Source organism: Lampris incognitus, chromosome 10 (assembly GCF_029633865.1).
Source record: "Lampris incognitus isolate fLamInc1 chromosome 10, fLamInc1.hap2, whole genome shotgun sequence".
NCBI lineage: Eukaryota > Metazoa > Chordata > Actinopteri > Lampriformes > Lampridae > Lampris > Lampris incognitus.
The window spans coordinates 18,431,404-18,446,403 of NC_079220.1; the positions used below are offsets into that span (position 1 = coordinate 18,431,404).

The 15,000-nt window shown below is 44.9% G+C and overlaps 1 protein-coding gene across 1 annotated transcript in view; it reads left to right on the forward strand.

The window, feature by feature from the left end:
- The window catches only part of pax10 (paired box 10), a 16,217-nt gene extending 1,356 nt beyond the window's left edge, over positions 1 to 14,861 (forward strand). Inside the window, exons 2-8 of the mRNA XM_056288709.1 lie at positions 7,859 to 8,054; positions 8,998 to 9,162; positions 9,392 to 9,474; positions 10,208 to 10,367; positions 10,564 to 10,637; positions 14,506 to 14,650; positions 14,776 to 14,861. Coding sequence (XP_056144684.1) covers positions 7,859 to 8,054; positions 8,998 to 9,162; positions 9,392 to 9,474; positions 10,208 to 10,367; positions 10,564 to 10,637; positions 14,506 to 14,650; positions 14,776 to 14,861 — 909 coding nt within the window. The remainder of the gene's footprint in view (positions 1 to 7,858; positions 8,055 to 8,997; positions 9,163 to 9,391; positions 9,475 to 10,207; positions 10,368 to 10,563; positions 10,638 to 14,505; positions 14,651 to 14,775) is intronic.
- The last annotated feature ends 139 nt before the right edge of the window (positions 14,862 to 15,000 follow it).

The window sequence follows — 15,000 nt, forward strand, 5'->3', positions numbered from 1 at the left end:
CATCCTGCCTTGTATCAACGGTTCAGGCTGGTAGGTGGTGGTGTAATGGTGTGGGGGATATTTTCTTGGCACACTTTGGGCCCCTTAGTACCAATTGAGCATCGTGGTCAACGCCACAGCCTACCTGAGTATTGTTGCTGACCATGTCCATCCCTTTATGACCACAGTGTTCCCATCTTCTGATGGCTACTTCCAGCAGGATAACGCGCCATTTCATAAAGCTCGAATCATCTCAGACTGGTTTCTTGAACATGACAATGAGTTCACTGTACTCAAATGGCCTCCACAGTCACCAGATCTCAATCCAATAGAGCACCTTTGGGATGTGGTGGACCGGGAGATTCGCATCATGGATGTGCAGCCGACAAATCTGCAGCAACTGCGTGATGCTATCATGTCAATATGGACCAAGCTCTCTGAGGAATGTTTCCAGTACCTTGTTGAATCTATGCCACGAAGGATTAAGGCAGTTCTGAAGGCAAAAGGGGGTCCAACCCGGTACTAGCAAGGTGTACCTAATAAAGTGGCCAGTGAGTGTATATATATGTGTGTGTGTGTGTGTGTGTGTGTGTGTGTGTGTGTGTGTGTGTGTGTGTGTGTGTATATATATTTGCCTTGAGGCAAATTTGCAATTTGTGATATTCGGCTATGCAAATAAATGTGACTTGACTTGACTTGACGTAATACACCAGGCTAACGAGCAGAAATGTCTCGCAGTGATAACATAATAATATTTATTTCTGACATTAAAAGATCCATAGTCCTAAAAGAGTGAGAGCAGGATAGAAATACAAAGCCACGTATTAGCCGACAGCGCTCTGTTGTTGCTGATGTATTTTTAAGCAATCGTCTTGAATGTTTCAAAGTGAATTTGGGAAATTACAAATCCCTCACACTCTTCCCTCGTTTTGCGTGTCATGGGCTCTTTGAGTTTTCCGGGCTAATCCAATGTAATATGCAAATGTGGTGTCACGACAATGTCAAAGTGCAGTCAAGAAGAAAACACGCCCACCACACTGTGGCATGCGCACGCGTATTTGCGCGTGCTGTGTGTGTATTTGTGTGTGCTGTGTATGTGTTTGTGCGTGTTTGTGTGCACGCGTGTCCATGTGTTGGTTGGTGCTCACGCCTTAGCCCATTAAAGGAATGACTGACCATGTTGGCGATGTGAGGAGGGGGCTCTGTTTGCATGCGGCTTTGTCTGTTTGCACTGAGGTGGCAACTGAGAGGTCTAGCCTGTGTACACCCGAGGTCAGATGCAGGAAGCAACAAGGAAATAGCGGTAAAGTGTAAAGTAGCCCGTTAAGTAGCAGAGGGTGTACCTGCGTCAGCCATGGGGGAATCTGCTGACATTTAATTCAACCACAAAGATTGGCTTCTAAACTGTAAACATCCTTCCAAAGCCTCCCAAAAATGTGGAACAAAACATCTTGACGCAAGCTCAATAATCCAGGTAAGAAAATCAAAGAAGGTCGAATCAGTTCATCTGGATACAATGTTTACTGACAGATATGTATCTGTCAATAAACATTGTATCCAGATGAACTGATTCAAGTTTCTTTGATGGTAGGACAAAACACAAAAAACCAAATCAAATTTAAGAAACAAAATGAAGAAAATAAACCATTTTGTTGCCTAGCTGATGCTGCAGCATCATCTCTGTGGTAGTTTCCACATGTTTTAGGATGTCTTGATAAAGCTTAACCAGCCTCGCCAATTCAAAGAGTCTGACAATGTATCGTCGCTTGGCTTCATCAATAATGTAAGTGTTTGGCCAAGTTGGAGGCTGATAAACAGACATAAAGAAAAAGACTGAGAGGTCCTTAAGCATTGCTCAAATGGCCTTGACAACAATGGAAGCATTTCCCAACAGGAGCGTGAAGGAAAATGGGAGCAACCACTAGTTTGTGTGGGATAAACGGGGTGAGTCCCCTCACACTCCCTAATCTTTATTTATGTGGGATTCCCACCAGAGGAGGTTATCATATCCCCGTCGATGGAAAACCATTTTCAGATGTGTTTAGAAATTGGGTTGGAGAGACGACATCACCCGAGGTGGAATTTCATGTCTTTTAGCTTTAAATTATTCAAGTCAGCTTATTGAAAATGCCAGGATACCTCAGTTGTGTTGCCAAACAATTGGAGTTGAGGCATGAAAAGAAATTACAAAATGGCGCAGAGTCAATAAAGTCTCCATCTAGATGTCCCCAAATAAACATCACATCACTGTATGTCACCATTAACTGTGTCTCATTCACCTGTCTGTCATGAGATTCAAAGTATGAATATTTAGCATGGCAATATTGATCCATCACATTAGCCTTTTCAGATGGGAGACAGTCTTCATTAGTGGGAGATGAAGGTATTGTTGCAAGCCTCACTCATTGCTTTTCTTTTTTTTTTGTCTCCGAACCAAAAAAAAAAAAGTTTCATTCTCTGTCTGCTTGTCTCGTTGGTTCTCTCCATACCTTTAACATGTCCCCCTGCCCGACCCCCCACCTATGTCTCTCTCTCCTCTCACTTCACCAGCCTTTTTTCCTGGCATTAAGTCCAGACCTGACACTGACACTGAGTCTGTGTGTCATACCTCTCTCCCTCCCCTCCCCACTCTCTCCCCCCCATTCCCCCTTCCTCCCCCTCACTCCCTCGCTCCACCTTCATTCCTCTCTATCCCTCCAAACTCATCCTCCCTCCCTCCCTCTCTCCATCTATTGCTCCAAGGACCAGAGTGCCTGGAGACATGTTTCTCTCTCTCTCTCTCTCTCTCTCTCTCTCTCTCTCTCTCTCTCTCTCTCTCTCTCTCTCTCTCTCTCTCTCTCTCTCTCTCTCTCTCTCTCTCTCTCTGGCCTAGCATCCCCCCTCCCCTTCCCCCTCTCTTTCGCTCTGTCTAACTCTCTCCATGTCTCTCTCTCTAGCTCGTCTCTCCACTCTATGCTTCTCCTCTCTCTCTCTCTCTCTCTCTCTCTCTCTCTCTCTCTCTCTCTCTCTCAGTACACACGCACTCTCACTCATACACAGTCAACAAAAGCGAGGTCAGAGGAGCTGGATGAAGGGAGAGTGAAGGAGAGGGGAGAGGAGGAGCGGAGATCTGGGTTAGTAATCAGAGGAGAAGAAAGAGAGAGGAGAAAAGAGGAGACTTAGGGAATCCGTCACGACCTTCCCCTTCTCCTGGTTCCAGGTGAGTCCGCCTCCTCAAAACTCCTAAATTCATCAACATGAGAGAGAGCAAGAGAGAGAGAGAGAGAGAGAGAGAGAGAGAGAGAGAGAGAGAGAGACTTGGTGGAAGACATGGCAACCAAGCATACGTGACCTTTGACTCCTCGCCGGAGTGTTGCAAAGCATATGCAATAGAGTTTATATATCTGGGTCATGTGTGTGTTTTTTTCACCCCAGTAAGCTCTGTATTTATGAGACGTGCCCCTCATTTAAAATCGGACAAGCGATGTGGACGGTGGAATACGTGAAGTTGAGCATGTTGGCGTTTGATGTCAACATTTGGAAGCAGTTTTCGGTAAAATATTCACCTGAGTCAGGAAACTAAACAAAGACGCTCGGTGTTGGCTGTCTAATCTATAAGAAGATCACAAGTGAATAAGTGCATGTGATATTTTGCTCTCAGTAGGATAGTGTTCAAGCCTCTCAGTCTTTTTTTTTAGCATGCTATTGTTATTACACGGGGATGCTATCACATCAGCACAGTGCGACAATACTGTTATTGTTATTATGTTCCACGACTAGCAAACTGAATGAGTCGACATCATGTCATTAGTGCATCTTGACTCTTGCCACTCTCGCATTATTCTGTCTTTTTACACCTCAGAATAAACAGTCCCGCCAGGACTCCATCGGTGTTATTTTGACTGTAACACAGTTGTGCGCTCAGGAATGTCAAGGTGGTGAATTAGCTTGTGACAGGATCTGAGTAGGTCTGCTTTACTTTGCATGCCATGGTTTGCGTTAACAGACCGAGCCATACACATGTGACTGTGTGACTGTCGAACGTGTAAAACAGACGTCCGTCTCGGTGATGATGATGCTGGTGCACACAAGCATCGTGGCTCGCAGGGGTACATCTGAATTTCTATGGCGACGGGACAATTTGGGAATTTCCTGATTTGACAGGACGTAAATTTCAACATTTGCTCATCCATAATGAAAGGCAGGAGCGGGGCTTTGGGGAGACGCACAACCCTTTTAAGACATAAGAGGGGGCTGACACCGGGACACAAAGGGCCCTTCAGGAGCTATGGTCCAACATGGGAAGCCATGCAGAGTCAAACCCGCTTCATCACACCTCATCCCATAACACGACTAACACACTCATACACAATTATAGCTAGTAAGAACACCCCCCACCCCCCACCAACCACCCATAGGTAGGATGCCTCACATTTTAGAGATATTAGATGGGAACCAACGCCCGCCCAACCACAGAGAGGACATACAACACTAAAGATGCACAGGAGGAAGAATCATCATTTACTTTGGCCTCTTAAGGTTCCACATGTGGGGTCCCTCCTGCAATGACCTGATAACTTTATCTGCTCATCAACACACACTCACCCACACACACACACACACACACACACACACAGTTGCGTTCAGTCAGAGTGTATACTTGGATGAAGTGGCTGTTTTACATGTTTTTGCGGATTTTTTTTGTGATTTTTTTTTTACAAAATATCATATCTTGTGATATTTCCACACAGTGTGTTCTGTAGCTTTCATTGTGTGTACAGTTTAGCCAGCAAGCAAGTTTATTTAGCTAGCACACTTCGTACACACGGCCGCTCAGTGTGCTTTACACAGGTAACAACAGAAAAGCAGAAAAGAAACAACCATATAAAATATAATCAAAAGACAGCAAATAAAAACAAATAGGAACAATCCTATATAGAATATAATTAGAAGAGTACAAAATACACAAAATGTACTCTGAAATAGTAATCAAAAAGAGTAATGTAATTAAAAGACAGGTACTATAAAAAGAAGATACCAAGTACAAAGTGTTCTTCTCCAGTGTTAGTCTTCTTCAGTGTTGTGTACAGGTCAATGATGGTCATTCGATACTGGAATAACACTGGAAAGCTGTTCAGACCCCCACCTGTTTCCCTTTATTAGCGGTGTAGCACCGATTCCTGTGTTGCCCAAGTTATTTAAAATTCATGTTTTTTATTTTGCAATTTGAGCAGTTCATGTGGGGGTGTATGTATATGTGACTATAAAGTATGTGTGTGTGTGTGTGTGTGTGTGTGTGTGTGTGTGTGTGTGTGTGTGTGTGTGTGTGTGTGTGTGTGCATGTATGTGCCAATATGTCTTTACAATATACCTCTACATCACTGCTACTCCAGTGTTGTCTATGAGGGACTGTTTTCAGTAATACTGTGGATCACACCTCTCCACAACACGTGTTTAACTGCAGTATCTCAAAGGTTAACCAAAACAGCATCAGGGGTGCCAGTATCGTCTGCACGGCATTTTCTATTTTTATTTTTTACTGGTGAAGTTGAATTGTTGGCTAGTTAGGAGCCCTGGATGGGCCTGCGGGCAGTGGGCAGCCACAGCTCAGAGGATTGGCCTGTGCCTGCCCATGTATCATTAGTGTCATTTACATGTAACGGCAACGAGCCTCGTCTGCATGCTGCCTAATGCCAGCTGACAGTGCTACTCTCTCCTTTCAAGCGTGTGTGTATAATTACCCCGTGTGTTTCGGATGAACTTGCCAATGTTTTGCCCTGAATATTCGCTTGTGTGCGTCAGGGTATTTGAGTGTGTGTTTTGAGGAGGGGGCTGGGGTTCTGGGTATGTGTCCAAAGTTTAGTGGGGGGATGAACATTTGCCCGTCTGGGTGTGTGTGTGTGTGTGTGTGTGTGTGTGTGTGTGTGTGTGTGTGTGTGTGTGTGTGTGTGTGTGTGTGTGTGTGTGGTTGTGTGTGTTTGGTGTATTTGTGGTTGTGCATGTGTGTGTGTGTGTGTATATATGAGTACGTGTGTGTGTGTGTGTGTGTGTATATATGAGTACGTGTGTGTGGTTGTGCATGTGTGTGTGTGAGTGCATGTGTGGTTGTGCATGTGTGTGTGTGTATATATATGAGTACATGTGTATGTGGTTGTGCATGTGTGTGTGAGTGCGTGTGTGGTTGTGCATGTGTGTGTGTGTGTATATATGAGTACGTGTGTGTGTGTGTGGTTGTGCATGTGTGTGTGTGAGTGCGTGTGTGGTTGTGCATGTGTGTATATATGAGTACGTGTGTGTGTGTGGTTGTGCATGTGTGTGTGTGAGTGCGTGTGTGGTTGTGCACGTGTGTGTGTGTGTATATATATATATATATATATATATATATATATATATATGAGTACGTGTGTATGTGGTTATGCATGTGTGTGTGTGAGTGCGCATGTGGTTGTGCATGTGTGTGTATATATGAGTATGTGTGTGTGTGGTTGTGCATGTGTGTGTATATAGGAGTACGTGTGTGTGTGGTTGTGCATGTGTGTGTGTGTGTGCGTGTGGTTGTGCATGTGTGTGTATGAATACGTGTGTGCATGTGTGTGTGCATGTGCGAGCGTGCGTGCGTGCGTGCGTGTGCATGTGTGTGTGTGAGAGAGAGTGCATGTGTGTGTGCATGTGTGTGAGTGCGTGTGTGGTTGTGCATGTGTGTGTGTGTCTGCGTGTGTGGTTGTGCATGTGTGTGTGTGTCTGCGTGTGTGGTTGTGCATGTGTGTGTGTCTGCGTGTGTGTCTGCGTGTGTGTGTGTGTGTGTGTGTGTGTGTGTGTGTGTGTGTGTGTGTGTGTGCATGTGTGTGTGTGCGTGCCACAGGAATGCATGGAGAATACTGGAAGTTTTACAAGTTGTGTTGAGGTTCTCTGTGGTTTCTGAAGCACCACAACATGAAGGGAACCTGTAGAAGTGCTGGTCAGTGATGAGTAACAATCAACAACATACTGAGTGATTTGACTTTACTTGGTGGTGCTGACAAAACATACACGGTGATTCAAGCCCCCCTGTACACGATTAACCCCCAGGACACCTGAACATGATGGCCATACCATTTTGTGGCTTTATGCCTTTTGTCTTTCTTGTTTTACTCTCACCATCTTTCGCTCTCTCCATCTGTTTTTTGGTTTGTTGTTAGGCTCTGCATGGAGCGGGGCCTCACAGCACCTCCTCTTACAGCTGCAGTGTACTTGGAATCAGTGTTTTTGTTCAACGTACCGACTCCAATGGCAATATCAATGTTTGTAGCGGTATTTGAGTCCATCCCATCCCACTGATCCAAATGGCACCGGTGCTGGTTTGTCAGCATCTTCCCCAGTAACAGACACCCCCCCCCCAAAAAAAAGAAGGTTGGACTGAAGTTTTTGCTGTTAATGATGTCATGTCTATGGGTAAAGGTGGATTGGTGAAGGTCTTGTATGTCACATTTTGCTCGTTAGCTGCAATAACGGCTTCTTCTTCGAACTTGTCACTACCTGTATTACTCTCATACCGGGTATTCATGCACTGGCTGTTGTCCTAAATACGCCAGCAACCGAGCGAGCCAAGAGGGGGTTTGTTTTCTCGTAGCTCCTCTGGATTGCAGCTTTAGACTTCGCCTCTCTTTCTATTTTCAGAAACAATCCACATGTTGTCATTCAGTGAAAACTTCACCTCCTTGTGCCAGTGCTCTCTCTTTCTCGTGACTATCTTTTACCGTTTCTCTCTTCTTTCTGGTTTCCTGTTCCTCTCTCTGTTTTCCTCTTACTCCATTTATTTTCCTGTCCCTATTGCTCGTCCTAATTTTTACTACTCCCCCCCCATAACTTTGTATTCTATTGTTCTTTGTTTCCACCACCTCTCTTTCTCTCTCTCTTCCAGGTTCTTGCTCTGGTTGGAGAAGAAAGACGTCCGAGACAGCGTGCACAGGAAGTACAGAGAGAGAGAGAGAGAAAGAGAAAGGGGTCAAGGGCCATGTGTGAGAAGCTCACCATGCTCAATTTACAGAGTGGCACAGACTGGACAGCAGCTAACAACTGGTACCATCAATCCAGCACAATGCCACTACACGGCTCAGGTAGCAGATAAATGCCCACGAACCAACATAACACGACACGACACGACACGACACGACACAACACGAGCATAAGTAATCAGATAATTTTTATGCAGTTGTGTGTGAATGCATGTGTGTGTATGCGTAAGAGAGCGAGAGACATCTCTTTGTCTATTCAATTCAGTTCAACTTTAAGTGAATGCTAAGACACAGTATTGCTCAAGTATTAGGACAAAAGACGTTTTTGTATGAAATGTCCTCTCCTCTTGCCCTAATAATACATGTGTATATGTGCACACACACACATATAGTATATGTCTGTGCTGATTTCAGTGCCTGGACAAGGGAGAATCTGAGCTGCTCCGCATTCGCTTTAAGCTTTTCTCATCTGATAACACTTCTTTTTTTCCATGTGCTTGAAAGAGAGAAAAAGAGAGGCGTTGCATCGTGACCCCTGATGTTTGTCGCTGAACGAGAGACAGGGCTCTGTGTCTTTATATGTTGTCTGCTGTGGGTGGCCGTGTGCTCGGGTGTCTTGTGTGTGCACGGCTGCGTTTGAGTGTGCTGGCTCGCGGTGACGAGAAGAATCTTACACATGACTGAGCAGAAACAGAGGGTGCCAATAGCTAAATACACTCATGCACACAGGCCCAAAAACATGGATGCACAAATCCATGCATGCAAGCAAGCGGACACGCTCGCAGCAAACGCACCCACATGCACATACAAGTGGTACATGAATGTATCCAAACACCATGGTGAAAACTGCTGGAGGTCTCATTCTCTCCCTATCAATCTCTTCTCCTCCTTAAATCTTGCTCCTATTTGTCACCCCTATTACTTTCCCTCCAATTCTATTTATCTGACCCCCTCTCCCTCTCTCTCTTTGTCTGTCTCTCTTTCTGTTTGACTGTCTCTGTCCATCTCTCCATCTTTGCATCTCTCTCTCGTTTCCCTCTCCCAGAAGGCTGCGTTGTGGACGAGGTGGGTATGGGGATGGTGGCAGCAGATGGAGTGCAGAGAGAGCGGGAGGAAGCAGATGAGTCCCAGCTTCACCTCCAGCTGAAAAGGAAGCTCCAGAGGAATCGCACCAGCTTCAGCCAGGAGCAAATCGACGCCCTGGAGAAAGGTCTGTAGCCGAGGCCTAGCCGCCCCCCCCCCCCCGAGGCCCGCCCACAGTAAATGTTCACATGGAGAGAAAGGAAGATCCTGTTATGATGGAATAATGCACTGTTATGTTGAGGAGCCACTCAGGCACACATTAGTTTACTCTGGCTCACGATGACAGACTAGAAGGGAAGTAAACAGAACACACACATTTGTTATGACTTCATTTAAACGCGATCTCTATCTGACAGAGTTCGAGAGAACACATTACCCTGATGTCTTTGCCAGAGAGAGATTGGCAGCCAAGATAGACCTTCCAGAAGCACGCATTCAGGTAAAAATGGCTGACAATGGAATCAAACATGATGTTGTATTGCCCTCTAGTGGCCAGTTTGAGTGTCACAAGGGAAATAAAATGCTATGAAATGAACATCGTTTAATTTCATGTATCATTTCCGAAATATCGTTCCCCCCCAGCCCACAGCAGTGCAACACAAAGACAAAAACACATATCCAAACACTACAAGAACTTCGACAACACACATATCCAAACTAACACATATATCCAAACCAAAAAAATAAATTAAAAAATTACTGTCCAAGGGAACGAACGTCAGCCAGGATGACTGTCGGAACTGCCGGTCTGCATGAGCTAGCAGTTAGCGTAGCCTGCCCCGCTTCCGCATCCTGTCAGACCGCTCTCGGTGCTTCCTCCTGGGGCATAGCTCCAGGCAGGGCCCATAGGGCCCACCGGACACAGCAGACCAGGCTCCCCCAGCCGATCTAATACGCATCACATCTGACTACAGAAGCTAATTGTTACTGATAGAGATGAATGTGTGTGGCTAAAGTCAGTCGCATATGCTACTGTATGCTGTTTACACGGTCAAACACAATAAAAGAAGACATAACCCACAGGTTTCATCTTTGTTTTACTTTTTTATTTAGGTATTGCGTATTTACTGTGGTAGTTACAGGCATCTGTGGAAAAAAATATCCAGTATTGTTCTGGTTAATGCCTCTTGTGATTGGTTATCTGTCTGATTAATAAACTGTTTGATGGACAGGTATGGTTTTCTAATCGCCGTGCAAAATGGAGACGGGAGGAGAAGCTTAGAAATCAGAGGAGGTCAGGGGGCGGGCCTTCCTCTTCCCAGCAGACCCCTACTCCTCTAAGCACTTCCTTTAACGCTGGCGTCTATCATTCTCACCATGGCAACTCCTCAGGTACACAGCTCCTCTGATTACAACTAGTAGGAACAAACTGATGACATTAACTGTACTGTACCAATACAGCATAGGGATGTAGGTGAAGTAATTATTGTCGAAATTTCATATAACAATAAATAAACACTATAAAGATGTACATGTGTTCTGACTTGGCATGCTTGTGTGTGTGTGTTTGTGTGTGTTTGTTTTTCAGGATCCATGCACAGTGGTCGTAGTGACACTTCTCTCTCTGGCTATGGCTCTCTCTCAGTCTTCTCCAATATGCAGGTACATGCACCAACTCGCAACACACACACACACACACACGCACACGTCTATGCACCCACGCCTGCAAACACCAATTTACATGGTCATACTACAAGCAAGCGTCTCTCTGTTTGCATCCTATTCGACCTATTCCCTCCAACACGTACCTAAAAGTGCATAAACGTTTCCAGAAGCCCTCACCGGTCAGTGGCTTGCGTGCATTCTGGCAGACAATATGACAGCATTATACAGTGAGCTGTCTCTGCACTCTTTTTATACTGCAGATACACTGATGGCTGCACCACCAGGGACACTTGTTTTGTGTATGGGGTAACATCACTCTCATGAACCTAATAAGAGACCATCTATGGTAAATAGCTGGCCAGCCATCTGTCTTAGTGCATCAACTACAACTCTGAACTCAGCACTGTGAAGACCGTGGGGAGCCTTGACTTCCACAAGACCCCACAGATCCATTCCACCCAGAAGTCAATGGCCCTACCAAGAACACAGCATCACATTCCTGCAGACCACCTTCTCTGAGGCTTTCTGCCTGACAGAGGGTGCTCTCCTTGCACCAACTTTGGCAGCTCAATGCTTAAAAAAAAATGCAGGACATTTCCAGTTCATTGTCACTGCAGCTGGGTTTTCTGACTAGCTCTCCTAGTAAGTCCCCTACCCACCCTATACTCACTCAGGTGTGCTCCCACAAGTACACTCATATTCACACCACACATACTAGCCAGGGTTGACAGCCTGACTGAACCACTGCTCATATAAACTATTCAGGTTTTATGTCGATGTAGCAATATTTTTTTGCGCCTGTTATTTATGCAACATTTGCTATTTGTTATAGTGGTTGCACTTCGATGCTGATATCAACATTGCCAGTACTGTTACAGCACACTGGAACAATTCTACAGTTTTTAAAGTATTCTAGTAATGAGTTTATGTTTGGTCTGGTTGTCTATTGTGGTACAATATGTCTTGTACACACTGTATATGTGAGGTCCTGGTTTGGTTTGTCCTGGAGCGAGTGTGTCAGTTCCAGATTTTGTTACTGTGTCAGCACAATTTAACCAGGTCAAATTGTGTGTGCATTCGATGGACTTGGCAAATTAGAGCAAATCTGCCTCAGACCATGACTCTAATCTAGTTTGAAAGCTTAACATTTATGTGGAAATATGACTTAAGACCTTTGAAAAGACTAGACTGTAGCGCCCTCTTGTGGTGTAAATCGTTCCCTTTGGTAAGGGGGGACTGCATAGGCGTATTGTCTATACAGGGTGAGATGGTAGATGTCATGCAATTGGAATTTGCACACCTCCCACTCAGGTCTCTGTCAACTATTCCCCTATAAGACACTCTCCGCAAACTGCACCACTAAAACTTATGAAAAGTTAAAGAAATGTCAAAACTGAGACCGGTAAAAACATACAGTACATAAACAGTACCTGAACAACCAAGCTGCCAAAGAAAATTGCCAGATTTATGCAGCGTTAGTATGTAGTATAATCATACTTGACATGAAGCTCACCAAATCAGTTCAACATGTGTTCCTCATGTGTTTGCAATCATGTCTTACTACTTCCAACAAATCCCAAGCAAGCAGCAATAGTTCAAGTTCAGAGACAGCGAAGTAAGTTTGCCCTTAGAAGGAGTTAGTCTTGGTGAATGCTCAGCATAAACACATCAATATGTGAACATGTTTTAAAGTAGAAAAAACTAAGAACATCTAATAGTGTGTGTCTATGTACCGGAGAATGTTGAAATATCTAAATTTATGAGTTGGCAAGTAGGTTTGAGAGTGATTGGTATTTTTCTGCAGTGTGCAAGAAGTAAGAACTAGCAATCTTATGTAGGCAAAATCTGCATGTTGCTGGCCTCTAATATTCACTATTTATACACTTACTTAGTATTGCCATCCTAAGAAACTCGCGGCACTGATAAGCGGTGAATTTCAAAAATGTGTGTGTGTGTGTGTGTGTGTGTGTGTGTGTGTGTGTGTGTGTGTGTGTGTGTGTGTGTGTGTGTTTGTGTGTGTGTGTACAAAGGTATTGGACACACCTCTTAATCATTGAATTCAGGTGTTTCATTCAGACCCATTGCCTCAGGTGTATAAAATCAAGCAGCTAGCCATGCAATCTGCATTTACAAATATTTGTGAAAGAATGGATCGTTCTGAAGAGCTCAGTGAATTCAAGCATGTTACTGTCATAGGATGCCACCTTTCCATAAGTCAGTTTGTGAAATTTCTCCCCTGCTAGATCAACTAGGCCGTTGATCTAGCAGGGAAGAAATTTCCCTGCTAGATCAACTTTCCCTGCACGGTCAACTGTAAGTGGTATTACTGAAAAGTGGAAGTGTTTAGGAACAACAGCAACTCAGCCATGAAGTGGCAGACCACGTTAAGTAACACAGCGGGGTCAGCGAGTGCTGAGGCGCATAGTGTGTAAAAGTCGCCAACGCTCTGTTGACACAGTAACTGCAGAGTTCCACACTTCCTCTGGCATTAACAGCAGCACAAAAACTGTGCGCCGGGAGCTTCTTGGACTGGGTTTCCATGGCCGAGCAGCTGCATGCGAGCCTTACATCACCAAGAACAATGCCAAGCGTCGGATGGAGAGGTGTAAAGCACGCTGCCACTGGACTCTGGAGCAGTGTGTGTTCTGTGGAGTAATGAATCACGCTTCTCTGTCTGGCTGTCTGATGGACGAGTCTGGGTTTGGCGGATGCCAGGAGAACGTTACTTGCCTGACTGCATTGTGCCAACTGTAAAGTTTGGTGGAGGAGGGATAATAGTATGGGGTTGTTTTTCAGGGGTTGGGCTAGACCCCCTTAGTTCCAGTGAAGGGAAATCTTAATGCTTCAGCATACCAAGACATTTTGAACAATGCTATGCTTCCAACATGGTGGGAACAGTTTGGGGAGGGTCCTTTTCTGTTCCAGCATGACTGTGCCCCAGTGCACAAAGCAAGGTCCATTAAGACATGGTTGGGTGAGTTTGGTGTGGAAGAGCTTGACTGGCCCACACAGAGCCCTGACCTCAACCCCATCGAACACCTTTGGGATGAACTAGAATGGAGATTGTGAGCCAGGTCTTCTCATCCAGCATCAGTGCCTGACCTCACAAATGCTCTTCTTGATGAATGGGCAAAAATTCCCTCAGACACACTCCAAAATCTTGTGGAAAGCCTTCCCAGAAGAGTGGAAGCTGTTATAGCAGCAAAGGGGGGACCAGTTCCATATTAATGCCCATGGATTTAGAATGGGATGTCATAAAAGCTCCTGTAGGTGTAATGGCCAGGTGTTCCAATACTTTTGGACATACTATAGTGTGTACATGTGAATGATAAATGATGCCACTAAGTCTTATACAGTTTATCTAACAGCCTCCTGTGTAGGACTATAGGACTCACTGTTCTATCTAACAACTACTATTTATATTAAATAACTGATAAGCGGCGAATCACCAGGATTTTTACATAAGTTTGAATTCCTGTTACTTTGTAGATTTTGCTTTTTGCGTGCAGATTTTTTAGATAATCTAGATATCAGGAAACGATCGTTGTATATTTTGGAGTCTTTATCCCAGGAAGTGTGTTTTGTACAAAATTGAATAACTTTAACCAATTAGTGGTTCTCACATCCAGCTGGATCAAGAAGATTTTGAGCATTAAGGCTGTATCAGCATCCTATTAATCACAGTTATATTGTGTTTTTTTTACTTATGTGAGCAAAAACTAAACTGACCCCATCTGTCTGTAGAATTTAAGCTGTTTAATCTATGATGCTCTCGCTCTTTCTGTCTAATCGTTTCTCCTGTTTTCCTTCCTGTCTGTTGCTTACCTCATGGTCCTCCCCTCCTCCTCCCTCTTCCCCCCTGCAGTCGCTGTCCCCACCGCCATCTTCCTCTTACTCATGCATGCTCCCCCTGTCCCCCTCTGCCCCTCCCTCCCTCCCCCGCAAGTTCGATTCACCTTCTTATCCCACTCCTCACCTGCACCCCCCACACTCTGCCAGCTCCGGCACAGGTGAGTCTTTACCCTTACTGCATTTGTGTGTGTGTAAATATATATAAACGGTGAGAGCTCATGCAAAATACACATTTGCATGAGCTTCTTTTATAGATGACACTGACCGTGTGTCTCTTTCTCAGGTTATCTATCTCCAGGCACATCAGTGGCAGCACAGATACCGGGCGGTGAGCAGGACCTGGGCCAGTACTGGACCAGACTTCAGTAAAACATGGCGTCCTCAGTCAGTGGATGTCAAATCTGCACATGATCTGGAACAGACGGATCACTGAGCCTGATTACTTTACAACACCGCCAAGAGAGAGGGATTTTTTTTTTCAAACACCTGGCCACCCATGTAAGCAGTG